At 54.4% G+C, this 22,260-nt stretch overlaps 1 protein-coding gene across 3 annotated transcripts in view; it reads right to left on the bottom strand.

The window, feature by feature from the left end:
- The window catches only part of MID2 (midline 2), a 64,395-nt gene that overhangs the window by 4,328 nt on the left and 37,807 nt on the right, over positions 1 to 22,260 (bottom strand). For all 3 annotated transcript variants that reach the window (XM_064712924.1, XM_064712925.1, XM_064712926.1), the window contains exons 3-9: positions 16,620 to 16,715; positions 12,951 to 13,058; positions 10,724 to 10,872; positions 10,153 to 10,280; positions 9,030 to 9,173; positions 5,461 to 5,622; positions 14 to 221 (exon numbers count right to left, since the gene is read on the bottom strand). In XM_064712924.1, coding sequence (XP_064568994.1) covers positions 14 to 221; positions 5,461 to 5,622; positions 9,030 to 9,173; positions 10,153 to 10,280; positions 10,724 to 10,872; positions 12,951 to 13,058; positions 16,620 to 16,715 — 995 coding nt within the window. The remainder of the gene's footprint in view (positions 1 to 13; positions 222 to 5,460; positions 5,623 to 9,029; positions 9,174 to 10,152; positions 10,281 to 10,723; positions 10,873 to 12,950; positions 13,059 to 16,619; positions 16,716 to 22,260) is intronic.

Raw genomic sequence — 22,260 nt, 5'->3', positions numbered from 1 at the left:
GGTGGTGCCTTACCAGGTGGAGGATCCCACCACCACCTCCCAGTAGTGGCAGCCGCTGTCGATGAAGATGTTGCCGGCCGCGCCGTAGCAGCCTGTCCCGCTGAACCGCTCTGGCGTGTGGCTCTTCTTCAAGGAACTCTCGTCCTTCTCCATCTGCAGCCCATCATTGGAGATCTTCAGCTTCTTGTGAGCCATCTTGGGGTCCAGCTTGAATGGCTGACCTGTGGGGAGGAGACACAAGGATTAGGATTTGTGTTATTAGAATCATGGTGCAGGAATGTGGCTTCTTCACACCCCGTGTTCTCAGCTTTGCATATTTAATGGTGGTTTGCTTGGGTGTTTTCCCCAAAACCAGACCAGATCTGGGTGACGTCCCAGAGCTTCAACCAGACTCCTTTTTTGTTCATGATTTCCTTCTGGAAGTCCTCAGTCTATCCCTAGATTTGCAAACAAAATCCCAAGATGCTACAAAGAAGTAAATTGAGTTCAGATGGGTTTTGCTGCTATGGTTTCATGTGAGATGCAGTAAAGTGCACACAGGCACCAGAAAGCATTTCCATAGGGATTCACCTGCTTCAGGACAAAGCAAGTGACAGCTGCAGAGAACACCCCAAGTTCTACCAATATTTTCAGCCTCATGTTTTGGTACCCAGCTCAGGGCATGACTAGCTGTGTCCTCCTTCACGCTCTCATTTTTGGCTGCAGGCACAGAGACCAGCAAGAAGAAACAATGACACCACCATGTCAATGGGGTCCTGAGCCTGGGCTGGCGACCCCCAGAACAGCCTGAAAACCCTGGAAAGCCAGGAAACACACAAGGAGAACCCCAGGACACCTGGGAATGTCTGCAAAGAGCTGCAAAATCAGCGACCATTGCAGCTGCAAAGCGGAGCTCATCTGTGCCGTGCTCTGTAACCTGATGGTAGCTCGTGCTGGTTTTCCTTGGAGCCCAATTTGCTGAATAATTGAGTTGAGAAGCCTGAAAGTAAAACTGCAAATTGGGAGTGACCTGCCCCCTCCTTCTTCTGGCTGCTCTGATCTTTCTGCTGTATCTTTTCCTGGCAGTAATGCAAAGAGACAAGCTCTGAGGAAGTGAGGTATAAAAATACTTGGCTCCATCAGGACAGAGACACTCACAGCTCTGTTTCCGAAGGCAACCTCTTGCTAAGGTCAGTGTGAAGAAGTGGAGCCCAGCCCTTATCACTGGTTTGTGCTAGCATGTCCTGGAGCAAGTGCTTGAGCTGCATGCACTGGCAGCGAGCGTGATGGGCAGTCTTGGAGTGGTCGGAGGGTATTTCAGAGAACACAGCCAGGCGCCTGCTACCCTTCCCAAAATATCACTCTGGCACTGGGAAAAAATATAGACTTCACAGAGGTCATAACAGTCCCAGCCTCAACCCCTCAGCATGGGAGCTGCCAAAGGAAGGAGGGTTCTGACTGCAGCCTTCACTCCCTGCTCCCCCAGCACCAGCAGCCTCTGTGCCTCCCAGTCACTGTTCTCCAGCCCTGCCCTGCAGAGAGCGAGGCTTGCAATGAATCCTCTCATCATTGATGATTCCTCTCATCATTAACGTTTCCTCTCATCATTAACATGTAGCTCCTGGGCTGGTTGCTCAGATTACCTTTATCCCACAAATTCAGCTTGCTGGGATATTCCTGATAGCCTTTTGCTGTCATTCCTGCATGAGGCTTGGGAGCTGTGGGGAAGCAGCTGCCTTCAGGGCTGGACACAGCCGGCTGCACCCCTGGAGCATTTATCAGCTGGATTAGCCCTCCCTTCCCAGCAGAGCCAGAGTGAGCAGAGCAGAGGAAATCCTGTCTGGCACTGGGTGTGAGGGAGCATAGAGGAGGCAGCCAGGAACATGGTCAAGGTCAGTGGAATGCGGGGATGGAGCCAGGCAGAGGGAGGTGTGTGCTGGAGCTCCATCCCCACCCTGCAGGACCCCAGACCTGCTCCCTCCCAGGGCTCCTGCACCCATCTCAGTGAGCTTGGGACGCTCCAGTCACCTACCCAGAGGCACAGCAAGGACAGGCTGCCTGCTGCTTTACATAACAGCTACAGAAATAACTGGAATGGGATCCCCAGGAGCAGGAGACACCATCCAACATCAGCCAAATCCAGGCCCAGCAGCCCAGCCCTGCCCAGGGGGGGTCAGTGCAGGGGTGCCACTGGTGCCCTGCAGCACAGCAGCTCCTCTGAGCCCCACTCCTCTGGCTGCAGAGAGGCTGGACAGCTGGTGACAGCGTTTGGCTGAGAATGTGTGGAGAGAAAGGAGGGATGGATATGAACTCTGCACCCAAGGATGCTGCAGGCACCCTGTCCTGGGGTGACGTTATGATGCTTGTATATCCCCATTCATCTGTTCTGTACCTTTAAGACCGGCACTGAAGAGTGGAAGTTTTGTTTGGGTTTCTCTTATCAGGACACAGAGACAAGCCGTAGACAGAGCTGGTTTTTTTTACTTCCAGCTTTGGGGCTTGCTGCTTTTGCTTGCTCTCTTTTTCTGCTCTTGCTTCTGCTCTGCTTTCTGCCTCTGCTTATTAGCTAGTTCTAGCTAAACAGTCCACATTGCTTCCTGGACTGTTTCTCCTCTCCTGTTCCTGTGACCATCTCGAACCTGCTCCGGACTGGGACCCGGGAACACCAAGGGTTTGGCTGCAGCGGCTGGCCCAGCGCCGGAGGGACTGAGAACAGAGCAACCACCCCCGAAAGAGACTTTCTGATTTTGCCATCTTTCTCAGAGCGGTGTCATCGGGTATTGTTCATTTTGTGTGCTGGGGGGTGCGGGGCCAGTCAAATAAACAGGTTCTTTCCACCTCTCTCCGAGGAATTTTTTTTCCCGAACCGGTTAGGGGGAGGGGCCGTGTGGGTTTCGCTTTCTGGAGGGGCCCTCCTTTGCAGATTCTTTAACAAATTTGCCCTAAACCAGCACACACCCACCACGTTCTGCCCAGAGAGCAAAGCAAGCAGCAGGGACACAGGAACACAAAGGCAGCTCTTCCTGCATTCTGTGCCTCCTCTCTGCCTGCAGTGGCAGTGTCCCTACACCCACCAGCCATCTAAGATGCCACATGTGGGGCACAAGACACCCACAGTGCACAGCTGCCAGCACCATCCTATCCTCCCTGAAGACATCACCTTCAGCAAAGAAAGAAACAAAGATGCTGAGTCATCAAGTCATAGGAAAACCATAAATACATCTAAATTTTCAGATTCCCTGCTGGGAAGTTTTTGCACGGATCATCCTGTCCTTAAAAACACCTGCACTAACATGATTCAGTCAGTAATAGTGACCTTGCAGCCCATTGCTCAGGCATGAAACCCACTCCTGACATCTCATATAGGATGGGGATGGAGCCATCCTGTAGCACATTAAGGTCTTGCCAAGATATGCAGAAATCAGGAAAAGCCAGAATTGTGAGGGAAAATAAGGCCAGGATGCAGTGGCCAAGGCAAAGGCTGTAAAACCCATTTCCCTGCACTTTATTTATGGCAGAGCTGGGCCTGTCCCGGCATTCCAGCACTTTCAGCTACTTTTGGCCACTTGCTCCTAAATAAGTCCTGCTCAGGCCCAGCCTCAGCAGAAGATGGTCTCTCTGACACCACACCAACCCTGTCCTCCCAAGCTGCTCTGTTCAGGGATGCAGATTTAGTGCCAGCACTGACAGCGCTGATGCTGCGGAAATCGATGTGTCCTGACACTGACCTTCTGGCCATGGAGAGATCTCTCCAGACATCCCTTCAGGAACAGAACAGGCTGTGAAATATGTTAATGGGCTGTTTCTGTGTTGAGCTGCTGACACTTCCACCGAGGTTACAGTGGGAAAGCATGGGTGTGATATCCTCTGGATATTGTCCTCTACAAAAGGAGAAGCCCTGGTCCCAAATAGCAGCAGAAGGAAAAGCCATTGGGGGCATGCTGGGGCTGCAGCACAGGGCAGCAGCACCACCAGACACCCAAAGGAGCCCTTGTCACCTGAGGATGGCCACAGAAGGAGAAAAATCAATATATATGGCTAAATCAAACTTTCAGGAATTCAGAAGTTTCCATAAACACAGATGGCAAAGGAACACCAAACTGGTGGCAGAGAGGGATGTGCCCATCAATGCCACATGCCTCTCCTGCCCAACAGCTGAGTGGGAAGCGAGGTCCTTGTGGAAGGGGCTTTAGCACCCCCACAACCACACATAACCTGTGCAGTGTCTCAGGTGGGGCTGCTCCAGGTTTCAAGCATGCAGAAGCTGCTGCAGACACATCCCTGCAGCAAGGGGGGCTCAGCACCTGGCAGGACTCTGATTGAAGCCAGCCCACCCCCAAGCAGGAGCCCTCAGAGCTGTGCTGGCAGCTCGGTGGCTGGCACTGGGCTAGATCCCAGGGAGCAGAGCCTGTGCTGTGGGAGCTGCCACCGCGGGCACCCGCCCCTGCTCCCAGCTTCCCAGGCCACCCATCTCTCACTCCCAGAGTCAGGGAAGCACTGAGAATCAGCAGCTGCAGGAGGGATAAATTTTTAATGAACAGGCAGATTGGGTTGGAGTTTGCTCTTCAGCAGCTCCCTCAGCTCCACTGCCTCAGTGTTGTTTTATTCAGTTTAATGTCGCGCAAAGAAAAGGAGGAGATAGAGGTGATAAATCATCATGAAAGCCTTGCTCAGGCAGAAGCAACTGTTGGGAGAGGGACAGATGGGAGGGCTGTGCTCACCAGGACCTCAAAGAGACATGCAAGCACTGGGAAGGCATGAGCACAGGGCAGGCAGCCTGGAGAGACAACTTATTCCTCTCCCAACATCTCACACTGTCCCTCCCGTGTCACCCTTCAGGCCATGGATGCCACTGCTTCTGCTGTCTTTGCTGTCTTTCGGTGGAAAAAGGTTTCCTACCACAAACCCTGGAGCTCTGTCTGTGCCAGCACAGACAGGTCTAGCTCCACTGCTGTCAAAGCTCAGCCCTCCCTAAACATATTTAACCTTCCTTGGCATCCCCAGGGCACTGGAAAGAAAAATCTTCTGCTTTGTGTGTGGCTGCAAAGTCCTCATCCACCACCATGGACACACTTTTCAATCTTATGGCTTTCCAAACCACAACCCTCTGCAGGCTAAGCCACACACAAGAACACAGTTGCTCTGTGACCCCTTGCATCAGCCCCAAAAAGCCCAGGGGTGTAAAGCCACCAGAAGAATGGACCATTATGACCTAAGACCCCAGGGATGGGTGCTGACTGGAACAGAGGGCTGATGGGAGCCCCTGGCACCACATGGGGTATCAGGAGACCATCCCTGAGGTAGGGAAGGAACAGAAGCACCTAGGGAGATGGGCACTCCAGTGATTGAACAACACAGTGTTTCCATCCCACTGCCAGCCACTGCCTGCTCACCGGGAGCCCCCAGCCATACCCAGGCACCCCCGTGCCCTGGAAACTCTCCTCCCCATGTGGCACAGCCAGCTGAGTGCCTGGCACCTACTGTTGGTCTTGAGGCGGGCAGGCTCGCTGTTCCTGCTGCCTGCCTGGTTGATGGCCTTCACCAGGAAGATGTAGCGGGTGCCACTCTGCAGCCCGTGCACTGTGTAGTGGTTCTGCTTGATGTTGGGGACGATCATCCAGCTGTCCATGGAGTTGTAGAGACCTGCAGAGCAGGAGAGGGGCAGAGATTTATTCCCAGGGAAGGACAGAATACAAAGCTTTTGTACTGCTAATGCAGAGCTCATGACCATGTGTCCCTCGGAAGGATTTACCACCTGCCTGGGAGTTCAGAGTGGCAGGGAAATTTCCAGAGATGATAAATCCCAGCAACACAGAATCTCTTCCATTATCACACAAAGGCAGGAGCAGGGCTGCAGCGCTGGCATCTTGGGATGCTGCCATGGGAAGTGATGGGGAAAGGGTGCAGACAAAGGGAAATGCAGCCAGCAGCACCTTCCAGCCAGGGCAGCTGGCAGACGAAGCTGTTGGTGCCTGGGAGGGAGTGATGGCCACCATCCTCCCACCACCACCCCACCATCACTGTGTCCCACAGGACACCTCCCTCCTGCTCAGTATGCAATTCCAGCAGCAGAAAGGGATGCATTTGCACCCAAATCAATGTGTTTGAAACTGAATCTTGCTCCTGCCCAGTCTGCAGTGCTCCAGCGTGGGAAGTAATAATCCATGGCTAAGAGAGGCTGATGCTTGGCTCCCTGAATAGACTGATCTGCAGAGTGGTTCAAAGAAAATGAGGTCCCAGTGAAGGGATCCAGACACTTGGAAGCCATTCAGCAGGCTGAACTCTTTCTGGGAATGGGAAGGAATGAAGAATCCAAGACCATGGAGGTGCCAAACTGACTGCTACAGTGATTTGCAGTGTCAGAGCTACAGGCCCTGGCATGTGTGGAAATGTAGTGCTGTACCTCAGCTGGGGTGGCACAGTGCTCCAGGAAAGGGGAAAAGCCTTACACACTGCTACAGGCTGCTCCTGCCATCGGCATCACTGGGATGAGGATCACCTGCAGCTGGCACGAGCACCTGAGTAGCTGAACTGGGGGACAAAGATGCTCTGGGGCTCAGGGGAAACCAGGAGAGCTATCACAGCACAGGGGCAGGGCTTTGAGCCAAAAGGAATAAGGAAGCGTGGAAGAAGTAGCTGGAGGCTTCCTAGATCTGGTGAGAGGTGAGGAGTGCATTGTGAATTTGGGGTGACTGGAGAAGGGGTTTCAACACGTGCAGGGCTGGGAGGCAGGAGCTGGGAATGCTCCACACCTTTTTTGCAACAGCTTCCAATTCATTTATCTTCAGTGGTTGGCTCAGCCGCAGGACAAGGGCAGGCTGCAGTCCCTGTCATCCTGAATTTGGTTTGGGATACGCATGGGAATGGCCGAGGGGCACAGAGGAGTGTGATGTAAGTAGAAAATAAAGCAGATGTGATCCTGATTGCAGCCTGCACGCGGAGCTGCTCCCGTTGGAGCGCAGCTTCCAGCCCGGCCCGCTCGGTGTCACCTTCCTGCAGGAAGGGCCAGCTGGGGATGCTCCATCAGGAAGAACAAGGTGGCTAAGATATGACAACGAGAAGGACTTGACCTTCCAAGCAGGTTTCTTTTGCAAAACAACCTCAAAGAGCTTGGCCTTGAAGACTCAACTTGCTCCTACCCTTGCCAAAGCTTTAAAAAATCCCTTTTATTGTAGCATTCATCCTCCACAAAAATGTCTGGCTCTTGCCAAACTCCTGGCTTTGATGGAAGTGTGAAGGGGATGGGTTCCACAGGCCAACTCTGCACACCTTGGAAAGGTATTTCCTCTCCTGGTCAGGGTCCCAGGCCCTGTTCAGCGTTCCAGTGTCTTTTCACATGAGTTCAGCCAGGGCTCACACAGTCCCATGACCCAAACTGTGCTATTGCAAGGGACAGTAAGTTATTAATTTTCTTCTCAGGGATTTAACTCATGTTTTCTTCACTCGTCCTACAAAGAGCAACCTGGAGGTTGCTGGCTGGCCAAGGAGGACACTTCTGACATGTGACCCTCTGGGCTCTACTCCAGCACTGCCCTCACTGTTCCTCACCCTCATGGTCTCCACAGCTCCTCCTTTCCCAATGCCTGTGCCCCACCTGCCAGAGGTGGGCAGGTAACTCATTCCCAAGTCCCTTGGTGTATGGGACTCCAAGCCACATGTGTCCAAAGTGGCATGTGGGAAAAGGTGAGAGTGGATCCTTCCCTGGCATCGTCCCAGGCAAGGGCACAAGCTGCAGCAGGGGAAATCCTGAGGGGAAAAGGGCAAAATCCTCCTAGGGTGAGGAAGCACTGGATGCTCTACCCCTGAACAGTCCTTCTTCCTCAAGGAGCAAGCCCTGAGCAACCTGTCAGCCCAAACTGCACAGAGCTAGCACAGGGACCTTCAGACATCCCTCCCTACCAAAACCACATGGTGACACCAGCAAGCCCCCATCCTGTCCACAGCTGGAAGTGCAGGGGACATGGGGCTGGTGGCCAGCCAAGAGCAGAGCCAGAGAGGTGGCTGAGCTCTCCAGGCTTCCAGAGGACAAAGTGCTGGAGACAATGTGCTCTAGCTGGGAAGGAGAGGAGAGCCAAGCAGGGCGGGTCTGGCTGCGGCAGCACCGGCACCCAACAGCCACCATGGAAGGGAAATGCATCATTTTCTTTTCCAAAACAAGGACAAAGGCTGGGCCAGGGCTGGGGAGGTGAGATCCAGCTTGGAAAGTCACAGGGAGCTTTCTCTGTCAGCTTCCTGCACAGTTCAGAGTGCACTGCACAGCCTTCCGTGACACCGTGCTGCCGGTGCCAACGCCCTGTCCAGCCAGGGGGACAGACTGACGGCAGCCCAAACAGCCGCTCTGAGGGCCCTGGTCAGCACTTCTCACAACGGCAAGTGCTGCTAGGAAAACCCAGAATAAAACCTTCTCACAAGCCACAGACCATCAGTGATTCTGGCCTCAGCCCTCAAATCAAATCCCATTCCTGTGAGACAAATCTGTGGTGCTTTGGAAAAACAACTAGGCATGGCAGTAATTTTCATGAAAAATTACCTGGAAATATGTGTCAGAGCTGTTCCAGAGGGTTTATAAACCACCATAGTTATCAGCCACGGAGCAGCCAGCGCTGCCCTGCGTACGACCCCAGGTATCCATGGATCTGGGAGCTGTGAGATGGACAGGAGCCTCCTATGTTCCTGATGCTTCACCAAGCTGGGGCTGATGACACCAAGTGCAGACCAGAGCACCTCAGGGATGGCCCCCCCAACATGAGGAGGTGTCTATTGCTCTGATCCACTAGGCCTTGGTAGATCCTTTGCTGCTGTTTCCTCCATAAATACCCAGCCTTTAAAACCACTGATGAAACTGAGAACCTTTTCCTTACAGAATCCTAGAACGCTCTGGGTTGGAAGGGACCCAAAAGCTCATCCAGTGACACCCCCTGCCATGGGCAGGGACACCCTCAACGATCCCAGGCTGCTCCTGCCTGGCCTCGGACACTTCCAGGGATGGAGCAGCTGGAGATTGTGTGGGCAGCATGGCACTCCTTGCTGCAGGGAAGTGAGTGACTTACTGATGAAGTTGGCCTGGCCGGTGAAGATGGTGTACTGGAGCTCGTAGGAGCTGACGCTGAACTCATCCTCTGACATCCAGTGCACGGTGATGGTGTCGTGGGAGGCTGTGCAGAGCTCCTCACGCACTGACGGCGGGTTCGGCGCTGTGGGATGGCACACACCACAGACTTCGGTCAGTCTGGCCTTCCCTTCCTTAAAAACCCAGGCCTTCTCCACTCATGCTAAGACTGAGATGGGCTTGTGGCAGTAGTACTCTCAACACCAAAACCTCTCTCATTTAATCTGTTGTTGTGTTTCCCACTGAACTGAACCTTTTAGTTTAACAAGGCATCCAGAGGTCAGAGCACAGGGTTTTCACTGCTGCTTCATCAGGTCTGACACCCCCACCCTGAAACAGGCTGAGAACCCACTTCCAAATCCACTTATTTCCCTGCCCTGGTTGTGAAGTAAGTATTTCATCCCATAACTGATCTGGACATGCTTGTGCTAATCTTTCACTGAAAGCTGATCTGCCTCATGATGATAAAATCGGATTTGGGTGAGTGAAGATGTCCTTGCCCCCTGGAGCTCTCATCCCTCCAGTGCTGCAGCACAGGCTGATCCAGCAGCTGTTGCTGCTCCCAGACCCCCGAGGGCAGCCATCAGTCTGTGCTGGGGCATCAGGGCAGCCCTGAGGGGCCCACTGAGGTCCCACCCAGAAGGGTTCATAATTTAGAAGCAAGTGACCCAGAAAAAGGGCAGAAAAAGGGAAATGTTAAAGCACAGAGTGCCATAGAAGTACAATAATTAGTTAATTCATCATTCCTCCCCTGTAATCCTTATGAACCCTCATATAATCCTTATCCTTCTTGCATCCTTATGGACATCAGCCTCCCCCACCAGGTCATGGAGACCATAATTTTTAAGCTTTCTGGTCTTTTCCATGGGTCCTCCAGGAACAGCAGGGTGAAACAGGAGGATGGGGACCTATCACTGTCCTGGGGACAGCACAGGCCCTGCTCTGCCACAGATGACCTGGTGCTTTTTACTGGTTAAGCCTAAAATAGATCTGCCAGCCCTTGGCGGAGCACAGGGCAGGAGACTGAGGGGAAGATACGGAGTGGAGCACACCTGAGCACTCACCTGTTAGATAATCCAGCCCCTCCAGCAGCTTCTTCTCTCTGGAAAAATCTAAAGCAAAGTTTTCAAAGGCATCATTAAAATTGATATCTGGTATCAGGACTTGCGAGGATGCAGTTGCCATGGCGACCCTGGAAGGAAAGAAGGGACCATCAGTATGCAACAGGGTGCATGAGGGAGGCACAGGGATGGGGACAGCCTCACTGTGCCTCACCTGCTGTCAGGAAAAGAGCTTGCACCTACAGACCACTGCCCCTACCCAGGAGGGTGGCCTAGCCTGGGGACAGGCTCCCTGAGAGTGGGAGGGCTCCACCCCTGGGGTTTACAGCTTTGACTGGCCCCTGAACTCCCTCTGGAGTAGCATTTCCACCACTTTCCTACCCCAGGGAAGGGGACATGCTTCCTAACATGTCCTATGTTAGAATTGTTAGGACCTGCCATGCAGCCCAGTCCTTTGAGGGCAGCAGGGATGGCAGGGGATCTCCAGGGAAGTGACTGGAGGGGACTTGGGTCACCTCTGGGCAGGGACCCACAATGGGGCCAGCTCCAGCAGCAGGTCCCGAGCCCAGCCCACCTCTCGGCCACATTCCTGGCCGTCTGCAGGAAGCGGGCGTGGTCGTTCTCCTTCAGGATGTGCTCGGCCTGGTTGATGAGGACGGTGGAGCGCTCCAGGCACTGCCGGCAGTTGGCGACCTGCTGGGCCAGCTTCCGCAGCTTCATCACCTGCCGGGGCAGAGGGCACAGGGCTCAGCAGCCTGAGAGGCACCGAGGGAACCCTGGGCCAGCAGCTGCTCACGGTGAGCAAGGAGCACTGGAAGGGCACGGGAATGTCCCAATGGCTCTGGGGAGAGACCTCAGCAAAGCACTTTCCATGCTGGATTTTGCACAGCCTGTGCTTGCTCTGAGGGTCCCACATGTGCTGGACCCTGGAGAAGAACGCATCCTCCTCCACTCCTCCCATGCAAATACAGTGTCCCCCCATGCCAGCCCAGGAGAGCAGGCTGCCGTGAGACCCCTGCCAGTCACTCAGCACAAGGCAAGGGAACCTCAGGAACAGGGGAAGTGTCTACAGAGCTGATGGAAGAGATCACATTCACAAGTGCTGAACTCAACTGCCGGGTGACCAAGGTATGAGGGAATCTGCATATTCTCCCCCTCCCTTCTCCCAGGCTCCAGACATGTGTTGGGCCATTTGTCAGGCAAAGCAGGGCAGAACAAATGGAAAACCAAATGGCAATCCATCAGGAAAGCAGAATTCCTCGCTCCTCAACTGGAGGAATTCTGAACCAGCCACAGCCTCTAGAGGTTACTCCTTTCTCCACAGCTTCTGCGGAGGGTTTGGGCCCAGCTGCTAATTGTATGAAAACAACATCTTGGAGCTTCCAGGTCTTTCTGAGCATGGCTGGAACTGGACAGCAGAGTCTGGAAGAGTCAAGGAAGAGGGTGGGAAGAGCAAGCAGACAGACAGATGGACCGGCAGACGGCACCGTTACATGAAATATGTTCCCTGGAGTGCTTGGGGTAGAAGCAGGATTTCAAAGCTCCCTCTGCTGCCAGCGTGTCCTGGAGCTGTGCCGGGGGCTCTTCTGCCTACACACATGGTGGAACCTGCTCCCAGCTGCCTGGCAGCATCTGGATTTGGGGCTTGGCCATGGGTACCGTGGTGGGGCCCCAGTGCACACCCAAGCTCACTGAGAACAGCAGTGGGGTCATGCAAGCTCTCCTGGGCACCCTCAGAGTTACAGCCCTCCACCCCTCTTGCTGCTGCATGTGGAGAGCCAAGAAGGTGAGGCTGATGTCTGAAACACCAACAGCTGTACAGCTGCAGAGCCAGCTGAGGGTTGTTGGGACTGGAGAAAGGGCCCCAGGGAGGTAGGGCAGCACTGTCCTGGGACAAAAATCCTTGCTGTGGCTCCTGGCAATAAGCACAACACAGCACAGGAGCGAGATGAAGCAGTGGCATGGACTGTAGAGGAATCAAGACCACAAAAGACCCCTGAAGCCTCTGACCCATTTCCAGAAACGTCTGGAAGAATGGACTGTGCATGAGAACTGACTGGCAGAGAAGGTGAGAACTCCCAGGGAAGGCAAAACTTACCTATAAAAAGGTCCCCCCTGTAAGCACAGGCAGTGCCCCCAGGACCCTGACCCATTTGTCATTCCTTTCAACCATGAAGATCTATGAATCTTGGGTCCCTTCCCCTGTGGAGTGGGATGTTACACATAGAAACCACTGGGAAACACCTGGAGCCACTGGAGGAAAGGTCCAACACTCCCACAAAGATGAGGGTGAGAAGCAGCTCGCCCTCAGCTGTGCTGCAATGCAGAGCATGCAGCCTCTGCTCTCACTGCAGCACTGGACTATGGTCCTTCAATATTAATTCCACATTATTCTATTCAAACCACCGTGGTGAAGAGCCCTGAGGAAGCTGTCTGGAGTGATCCAAGCCTCTGCACCAACTTGTCACGCTAACCAACGCACAGCTCCTCCTCCAGGCAGCACATGCTTTGTCCCTGGCAGAGGAGCCCTGGGGCAGCAGCAGTGACGGACACCTGGACATGGGGTGGCACGGAGGGCAGCACCAGGGGACACCTGGAGCTTGGACAAGGAGATGCACGGGTGCTGCTCAAAGCAAACCCCTCATGGCAATGGACCACGCGCTGCTGCAGCCCCTCTGCCCGAGGCTGGCCCGTCCCAGCGCCACTGCCTGCGGGATGCTGCTCCCAGACAGGAGGGGCAGACCCTGTACCCCCACAGGAGGGGACCTGTGGCCAGGGACACATGAGCTGGGACCCCTCACCTTCGTCTCCTTGATCTTGACGGCGATGACCTGCTTGCGCTGGCGGATGATCTCCATCAGCTCATCACACTCCTCCATCAGCTTGGCCTCGTGCATGGCTGTGTTCACCTGGCCAGGAACAGCAGCACACAGGTGTTGGGAGGGACACACAGGCATTGGGAGGGACACACAGGCGTTGGGAGGGACACACAGCAGGCTCTCATGGCTGTGCTCACAGCGGTGCACACACAGAGTGCAGTGGGGGCACAAGCAGAGGTTCCAGTCCTCTGCCTCCAGGGAAGAGCAGTATCCATGGGAGGATGGACAGGACAGGACAGGGGGAAATGCACTTCATGGAAGAGGAATCTAGCCCTAGCACTGCATTCAAGCACACTACAGGACAGAAATCAGTTTTCCTCATTTTATACTCCCAAATCCCTCTGAAACAAGGCAGCCTAGAGTGAACCACATTTTTGCTACAGGATCTTTTTTTAAACCTGGCCAGCAGATTATGCAACACTGGAGTGGGAGACAGCTGATGGTCTGCAAAGAGAGCTCCGCTGAGGAAAAACAGTGGAAAATCTTCCCAATCTGCTGCATGTGGAGGGGGGTGGGGAACAACCCCAGGCTTTGGAGCCTGCAGCAAGCTGCTGTGGCACTGCTGCTGTGGCACTGCTGCTGTGGCATTGCTGCTGTGGCACTGCTGCTGTGGCACTGCTGCTGTGGCATTGCTGCTGTGGCAGAGCTGGAAGCACCCTTGTCCCTCAAAGCTGTGTGCCCACAGGGATGGCTGTCACCCCAACTTCCCAGGAGCACAAACCTGAAGCTCCTCTTTCAGCTTCTGGGACACATGAGGGTGAGGGAATTTGAGGCTGAAGGCTGTGCACAGCAAGGGGCAAGAAAGAAATGGTGGGCCAAGGGACAGGAGGGGAGATTGGGGCACCTCAGCTTGGCCCTGGGTCCATCCCTCCAACCAGCTGCTGTCCAACAGTCCAGCTCAGGCCTGGAGTGCTCCCCTTCCAGGATGGCTACAGGACAGTGTAAATCTGTAGCCATCCACAGCCTGCCCAGGGCAAGAAACCTCCCCTCAATTATGTTGATGTTTGGGGGGGCTGAAGGCAGGTGAAGTTTCAAAGGACACCAGAGGCCCTTTCCCAGTTGCCTTCTACCAAAACAGGAGCATTTTAGAGGCTGGGTTCCCTCAAAGGGCCAGCAGAGCATGGAGGGGATTCTGCAGACCAGGACTGCTCCACTGGCAAAGTCCTGCCTCAAAAACACCTGGACAGTGGCCCCAGCACTCTGTATGGGTGAACCAGCTCCCAGGTGAATGCCGCGTTTGGGGTGAACACTCAGCAGGTGCTATGGCTGCAGGAAAGCTGGGCAGCTTTTAGTTGTGAAAAGGGAGAGAAAAAATATTTCACCCACCCAAGTGCTGGGGGAAAATGTGCTAGGGACAACAGTCCTGGAATAAACCAGCTCTGTCCTGCACCTCCTGGGAATGAGAAGCAGCATCTCAGCCCACAGCCTGACTCACAGGCAGGCAAGCCTCCTCCTGGCAGCTGGGGATGGAGCAGAGGACCCATCCCACCTCCACAGCCCTCAAGAGGATTTTGGCTGTGCAGCAGCAGTGCCCTGGGGACAGCAGGAGCTCCCACTGAGGCTGCTGTGACACAGTCCCACAGCACACCTGCAGCTTCTGCTCTCCCCACAGTGGGACATTGGGCTGGTACTATCCCTGGTTTACAAACTCAGCTTCTCTGGAGCGTTGTTATCTGCCCTCCTTGGTCCACATTTCCACCACTGCCAGAGGATTTGGCCATTCCAACCTCTCTCAGTACAGCCCCCCATGCACCAGAGTCACTCTGAGGGGCAGCACAGGCTCAGGGGACACTTGCAGTGCCCTTCTCTGGGGTTCTTCTCTCTGCCCTTCTCAGCCCTGTCCCTCAAGGTGTTGGTGGCACCATTCTCTGGACGTGCCATGAGATTTACACTGGATATTTCTGGGGGACAGAGTACATGGGAATTGCATGTGCCTGCCTGTGTGCCATGTCTGCAAATATCTCAGAAGCAATATTCCCTGGAATCAGATTGATGGAGAGCACAGATATTTTCTGCTTCACAGTTTACTGTGCTCTCTGCAAAGGGGCCTCCAAGGGCCTGGCTGTGCATTCAACAGAGCTGAGAAATGTTATTTCAACTGTTATTTTAAGCAGAGCGTCTGACAAGGCTGAAAACTCACAAACTCTGACAAAAATGACAGCTTAGCGCTCTCAGACTCTGAGGATCAGACAGAAATACCAAATATCTTTCAATTTATCCTATGTCAGGTCATTAAGACATTGGAGCTGAATTCAAAGGAATCCAGGACATCCAGCCACATCCCTGCTCCATCTCTGGTGGGTTCTCAGAGCCAAAGCATGGCCCATCAGAGCAGCAAGGGCTGCTGACTGCCACCAGAGCTCTGCAAGGCCATCCTGGCTCCTTCTCTCTCTGCCAAACATCCCTGCCATCTGTATTCCCAGATCAGCCCAAGCCCACTGAGCCCTGGGGAAGAGGAAGCCCAGGAGAGACCATTCCAACAAAGCCATTCCCACTGCAGAGTGATGCACAGGCAGGGAAAGCAGGACAACATCAGTGACACAGCAGGCCAGCAGTGCTGCAGAGCCAAGTGGGATTTTTCTGCTCCTTAATTTGGCTGGAAGTTCAGAGCATCTCAGCCCCCTCCTCCTTCTCTCTGCACGTTGTGTGAGAGGCTGCCAGCTGCTGGCGGCACACTGGGCCCTGCTGGCACTCACAGAAAGGGCTCCTGCACTCACTTCCTCTTGCCAGATCATCAGCACATTATGGAGGGAGTGAAGAACAAAGTGCTGATGCTGCCTGCAGAAACCACAGGGCCTGAAGCACCTTCAGGGCCCCAAACCCCAGCTGCTCTGAGGTTCAGGTGGTGAAGGACAAGCTGCAGCTCCGTAGGCAAAGGCATCATAGATGCTCTGCTGTGGGCACATGGCTCCATCCTGCACAGGAGCATCCCTGCATCCTGCTGCAGCATGCTGGGGCAACATCCCCACATCCCATCATGGCACTCCTGCATCCTGCTGGGCCCATGGGATGGCTTGGGGGAGTGCAGGGGAGGCACAGGACTTGCACACCCTGCAAGGCCTGGGGTGCTGTGGGTGAAGTAAACAATTGTTGTGTTCTCTCAGGCACTGGCAAACTCCCCCTGAATCCATGGCAGCAGCCTGGGGTTCAGTCCTGAGGGAAGCTGGTGGTTCAAGGAATTGCTGCATGCTCGGTGTCACCCAGCTGAGACCTCTTTGCAGGATCAGTGTCACCCAGCTGATGAGCCCTGTTACAAGCTCTGTGTCACTTGGCTGAGCCCTGTTTTCACACTCAGTTTCACTCAGTCTTCCACCAAAAGCAGCTGCTGCCCCCAGCACAGAGCAGCAGGCAGGTCCTGCTGCCTGGAGCCAGCTCAGCAGCCCATGTCTCCTCTCAGTGGCTCCCAATCATGACAACTCCTTCAGACCCCTGGGAACCATCCCTGTGTCCTCCACTGCTTGGGACTACCCCCCACACTCAGCTCTGCTTGCAGGGAAGCCCCAGGAAAGGACTCTGGGGTGATCCATGCATTGCTCCCCTGGAGCTGGGAGCTGCCCTGGGCACCTCCCCAGCCCCCCTGGTCTCACCCACCTCCACTTGCTGGCAGATCTGTATCAGCTTGGCCATCTGGTTTTCCAGCTCGCTGTTGCGTTTAACCAGGTTGGTGAGATTTGTCTCCAGGGTTTGCTGCAGGTCCAGAAATGGGAGAAAGAGGAAAAACAGAGATCAGCAAAGCTGGAGTGTCCCCAGTTCCCTGCCAGCAGCTGAGACCCTCTGCCACCAAGCACACTGCTTGAGGGAGGGACACTGGAATAACCTTGGGCAAAGACCCTGGGGCTCCTGGGCAGCTCTGGCCCGTGCCAGGGGCTGTGCCACACGAGAGACACCGAGCCCAGCACTGCGGTGACCCTGAGCTGTCACCAGCTGGACAGTACAGCATGGGTGCCTGCCCTTTGCCACTCCTTTGAAGAGCAAATTTTGACTATTTTCATCACCAATTTTGTTCTGCACAGGGTGAGGGAGATGAACAAAAGCCTGACGAGCCACGGGAGAGGGATGTCTTCCCTGCCAACCACTTCAGCTGGAGCTACAATGGCACAGGCAGGGAGAGCTCAGCTGCACTGTGCTGGCTTTCATTCCCCGGCCACGCTGCCCTTTGCTCACCAGAGCAGACCTCCGCCAGCAGATCACAGCCACTGGATCTGGGCCAGAAGATTACGAGCAGTGGATCATGGCTGGTGGATCCCAGCCAGCAGCTCTTGACCAGGCAGTCATGACCAGTGGCCCATGGCCAGCAGATCTCTGCCAGCAGATCATGAGAGGACAGGGATGCAGGGCCTGCTCTGGGGCCCACTGCTCTGGGAGAAGGAGGGCATCCAGTGAAGCACCCATGAAGACCCCATTTGAGGGGATATTGATACCTGTGGCCATGGGGGGAACACAGTTTCTGGGTGTTAACAATTCCAGAGACACAGCATTGCCAGTTCCACGTGCTCTGCTAACGGGAATGCTTTACAACAAAGCACTCCCTACTTGTTGCAGTGCTTGTCAGGAAATGATATCCTATTAATATTTTAAACTCCAGGGCTGGAAGAGGGTCCCTGAGGTGGTTCATTCATCTGCAGGTAGGAACTGCAGTCTGAGGCTTTCATCTGACTCCAGCAGGCCCATAAACACGGCCCCTCTCTGTACACGTGGGTAACTGGGGGCTACTGAGCCAGGAGAACTTGAATTACAGGCACAGAGCACAGGCAGAGCACTCATTCCTGGAAAACCACCGGCTCCTAAAATATCCCAAGCTCATTTGCAACCCTGAAAATTGCTGGCCAAGGGCAAGCAAGGCAGAATGCAGGAACAGGCTGGAGAAATGGAATAAAACCCAGAGAGCCTTGGTTATGCTAGAAGGGTTTGCAGAGTGGGGCTGTACGGATAATGGAAAAGCCAGCTGCTCCCACCCCCCTCTCCTCATAACCCAATATTATAAACATCATTTCACTACAGCAACGAATATTTCACTTGCTAATTACCTCCCTCATCACCAGTGTGGCTGCACTGAGGTTGCAGCTTTGAACTCGCACCGATCTGCTTTAATCTTCCAGGCTGTGATGGAGGGCAGGGCGGGGGGCTGGGGTACAGCTTTGAAGCACGCGTGCCCACACCCCATTTGCAGCATCCCAAGTTTTCTAGGGGATGGCATCACTCCTCTCATCCACAAACACACACAAAGCCTGTCCCTGAGCACCAAGCCCTTCATCACACATCCTCTGTGCAATGCTGAGGCAATCAGAGGTGCTGTACTGGTGTCAGCCATGGTTCCACAGCTCTTTGCTGCTCCCCTGCCCCTCAGTGCACCCACAGACCCTCACTGCCAACCCCTCTGCATCCCAGGAAAACATAGATGGAATGTTTCCATCTGTTTGATGTGCTGAAATTAATAAAATGGGCTTGAAGCCTGGATCACACCAGCTGGTTATTTTGTAGGTGTATATAAATTGCAGCAATTACAGGGGTTGGGTTTTAATTGCTTTATAAAATGCCCGTCATTTCCACCAACCTCCACCTTCTCTCCTGAAATACAAATAGGTGATTTCTCTACAACAGGGGAGACAAGTGAGAAAAAGTGATAACAAGGCCTTGAGCAGGAGTCACTGGTGCTGAGTGGGGAGGAGGGCCTGGGTCAGCAGGGACAGCAGCAGCAGAGAGGGAAGTGCCCAGGCACCCTGGGACAGGGCTGAGCCTCCCCCATGCCGAGTGTCAGGGACACACAGGATCCAACCCTGCCACAACTCCAGCAGAGCAGCTCAGCACCTGCACCCCCTCACCTGCCAGTCACCAGATACACAATAAATGCTTAATTACACTGTCCACCAGAGGAGAGTAATCACACAGCACTGACCTGCAAGTACCAATGCTCATGTTCCTTCAGTTATGGGCACAATGGGACACAACTCTTTTTCCTCCAAATACCAAACAAGCGGTTGAACTAAACTAAAGATTTATTTCTCTGTTTGAAGAATCCATCAAGGCTGCGGGCTCAAGACCACTTCAGGAAGTATAAATACTTGGTGTCCTCCTGGTCCCTGTGCAAACACAACCTTGCCTGTACCTGGCCACAGCTGCCCTCCATGGCCAGTCCCCAGCCCATGCACCAGTCTGGCAGCTCGGTCACTCTGAGAAATGCTGTCAGCCTCGTGGCTTTAACCAGCGGAGAGATGGAATAGAGCAGGCTCTGAGCCCCAAACAGGTGGCCAAAGAACAGGCTCCCCACATGTCACACAGACCTGAGGGGACTCCAAGCCCCCAGGGGTTTGGGCCATGCAAGCCTCAGATCTCCTCCAGTGCCATGAACTTGCGGGTGTGGGATGGGAGGACCTGGAGAACCCTGGAGCTGGGGAAAGCCCTGGGAATGCAGGGGTGGTGGGTATCTGCTCCATCCCTCAGCACTGCTCTGAGGGGTGAGAGATTCAGCCTGGCACAATGGCAGGGAGGGTGTCCTTTGGCTCTGCCTAACCCCAGAGAGGTTTCTGCATTTATCTTCATGGGAAGGCAGCCAAAACTGGAGAGTGATACTTCCAGTGATTTACTCAGGGCTTTTCTCATTGCCCCTGTTCATCTATAATCACTTCCAGTAACGGAGGCGAATCCCTGCCCCAATCCTCCTGCGCACCACAAACACATATCATGCGTGCATCCACAAACCCACGTGCAGGCACACAGGACCAAGTCAAACCCAGCTCAAAATGCATGCCAAAGTGTCAGGAAAACCAGTTCCTGGAAGGCACCAGCATTCCCCAGCCTCACCTGGACAGGGCAGGGAATGATCCTGTCGGGATCGCTGCCATGCTCAGGATGCACAGTCAAGCCCTTGGGGCTGAGGATGTGCTGCCAGGTCCCAGCATGGGGCACAATTCCTGCTGGCTGTCCTCTGACTTGTTTTGGAGCAGCACAGGGAAGCCAGACATCACCAGGATATTGCCCAGGGCATCAGGAGTCTGCCATGGAGCTCCGGAGGCAGTTGCTCTTTTTTTATTGTTGTTGATAGCATGAGACAGCTGTAATCGCACTGGAGCTGTGGGAACCTCCACCCATGTCCCCTCTCCTGGAGCTCTGCACTGAGCTGCTGCCCCAGGCACCCACTGTGGGGACAATGGAACTGATGTGGTTTGTCTCGGGAATGCTGGCACAGCTTTCTGGGAAGCAGCAGCTGGACAGGGTGATCTGCAGGTAGCTCCCACCAGGGTCATTCCAACCCCATCTGCTCTGGGGGGATTCTGGAGCAGGACAGTGACAGTGGGGTTGGTACAGCATCCTCTCACTCCACTGGCAGCTGGAGGAGAGGATGCTGTACCAACTAAAATCACAGAAGTTTGGAAGGGACCATAAAGCTCATATCATAGAACCCCTTGCCATGAGCAGGGACATCTTCCACTATCCCAGAGTGCTCCAAGCTCTGTCCCACCTGGCCTTACACACTGCCAAGGCATTGAGAGCACTGCACAGATCAGGCTCCTCTCAGTGGCCCCAGCAGGGTCAGAGCCTGGCACTGCTCCTGTGCCAGTGGATGCTCCCACTCCCACCTGCCATGGCTGCACAGAAGGCTCACCACGGCACTGCTCGCTGCCAGCCCTGGCAGCAGCACATCCACGTGAGTCAAACTGGAAGAGGGGACATTTAGGTTACATATATGGAAGACATTGTTCCCTGGCAGGGTGGGCAGGCCCTGGCACAGGTGCCCAGACCAGGTGAGGCTCCCCCTGGATCTCTGGTACTGTTCAAGGCCAGGCTGGACAGGGCTTGGAGCAACCTGGGACAGTGGAAGGTGTCCCTGCTCAGGAAAAGGGGTATGACAAGATGAGCTCAAGGTCTCCTTTAAACCAAGTCTTTCTGTGATTCCACAAATCTGTTTAGTTAAATTCCCACCACCAAGAAAAAAAAAAAAAAACTTTGGGGAAAATATACAAAGCCAGTCAGCTACCAGGCTTTACTCAGAGAATGTCCCTAGACAACGGCACAAGTGACAAAGGGACAGCACTGGGCTGCCATGTGTGACATTAATGCATTTTAAGTCACTTTGGAGCCAAACAGACTGAGTAAGAGCTGAAACTTCTGCCAGCATTTGGGGCTGCTGGCAGAGCTGACCTAGAAACCGAGTGGCTCTGCAGAGCATGGGGGTGTGAGGGGGCTCTGGTGGTGCTGAAGAGTCAAGAGGCAGAGCCTGAGCCAGGCAAAGGGGCTCTGGCAGTGACCCCGGCAGGGAGGGGACGGGGACCAGGGGGATGCACTCGACCAACACACACCTGAGGGTGGGGAGACAAGCCCCATGTCCCCTGATCAGTGTGAGCAATCAAAAAGCAGCTCCAAATCCATTAATCAGGTTTAATCCCTGATGATCTATGAGGCTTAAACCCTGACTGCTCTTTCTACACTCACCTTCAGTTGGGAAGCAGCTCTGGAGGGAAGCTCCCTGCAGGGAGCAGGGCTGAGGATGTAGGTGGCACAGGGGAAGGTTTGTCACAGCCACCATGAGCCCTGGGGCAGGAGTCACCCATGCTACGTGGGCACACAGTGCTCCAGCCATGTCCCCAGTGCCCAGCTGGGGTGGCCCCAGCCTCTCCACCTCACAGAAAGCACAGGGTAATCCCAGCCTGGCACGACCTGAGGCTGGATCCTGCCCACAGTGGGGTAAATCCACCACTCCAGTGGCAACACTCCAATTTGTAAATGGGATGAAAGAAAGGAAGGAACTGTCAAGAGCCCACAGGAGCAGCTGTGCTGGGCTGGGCAGGGACTGGGGGGGCAGGCAGGCAGGTGGGATCCACGCTGCTCCACACAGCATTCCTGCGTGGGCTGCATCAGTACAAACTGTGTCTTGTGTTTCCTTGGGAATTTAAATTGAGAGGAAAACTCGAGCAAACAGGGTGAGCTGAGTATGGGATTTGCAGGCACTGCACGTGCTGCTGCCGAATCAGCACAGCCTGGATTTGTGTCTTGGCGGCTCTTCTGCAGCATCTTCCCTTGGGCTGAGCCAACCAGCATCGCCCAAACCTGCCTGGTTTTGGGGAGCAATCCTGTTGCTTGTGCCACCACGTGAGCTAAAAGCACACTTAGAATCTGTCACGCAGCTGCCTCACCTGTGGGGAGGTGTCACTCATACCCACACTCCCATGGGACACCATTACCAGCGCACACATCCGTGGCAGCTCCAGCATTTAATTATGCCTGCAGAGCTCCT

This window comes from Zonotrichia leucophrys, chromosome 4A (assembly GCF_028769735.1).
Source record: "Zonotrichia leucophrys gambelii isolate GWCS_2022_RI chromosome 4A, RI_Zleu_2.0, whole genome shotgun sequence".
In the NCBI taxonomy this organism is placed as follows: domain Eukaryota; kingdom Metazoa; phylum Chordata; class Aves; order Passeriformes; family Passerellidae; genus Zonotrichia; species Zonotrichia leucophrys.
The sequence above is the reverse complement of the archived record's forward strand: the minus strand, read 5'-3'. Positions and strand labels throughout refer to the sequence as shown.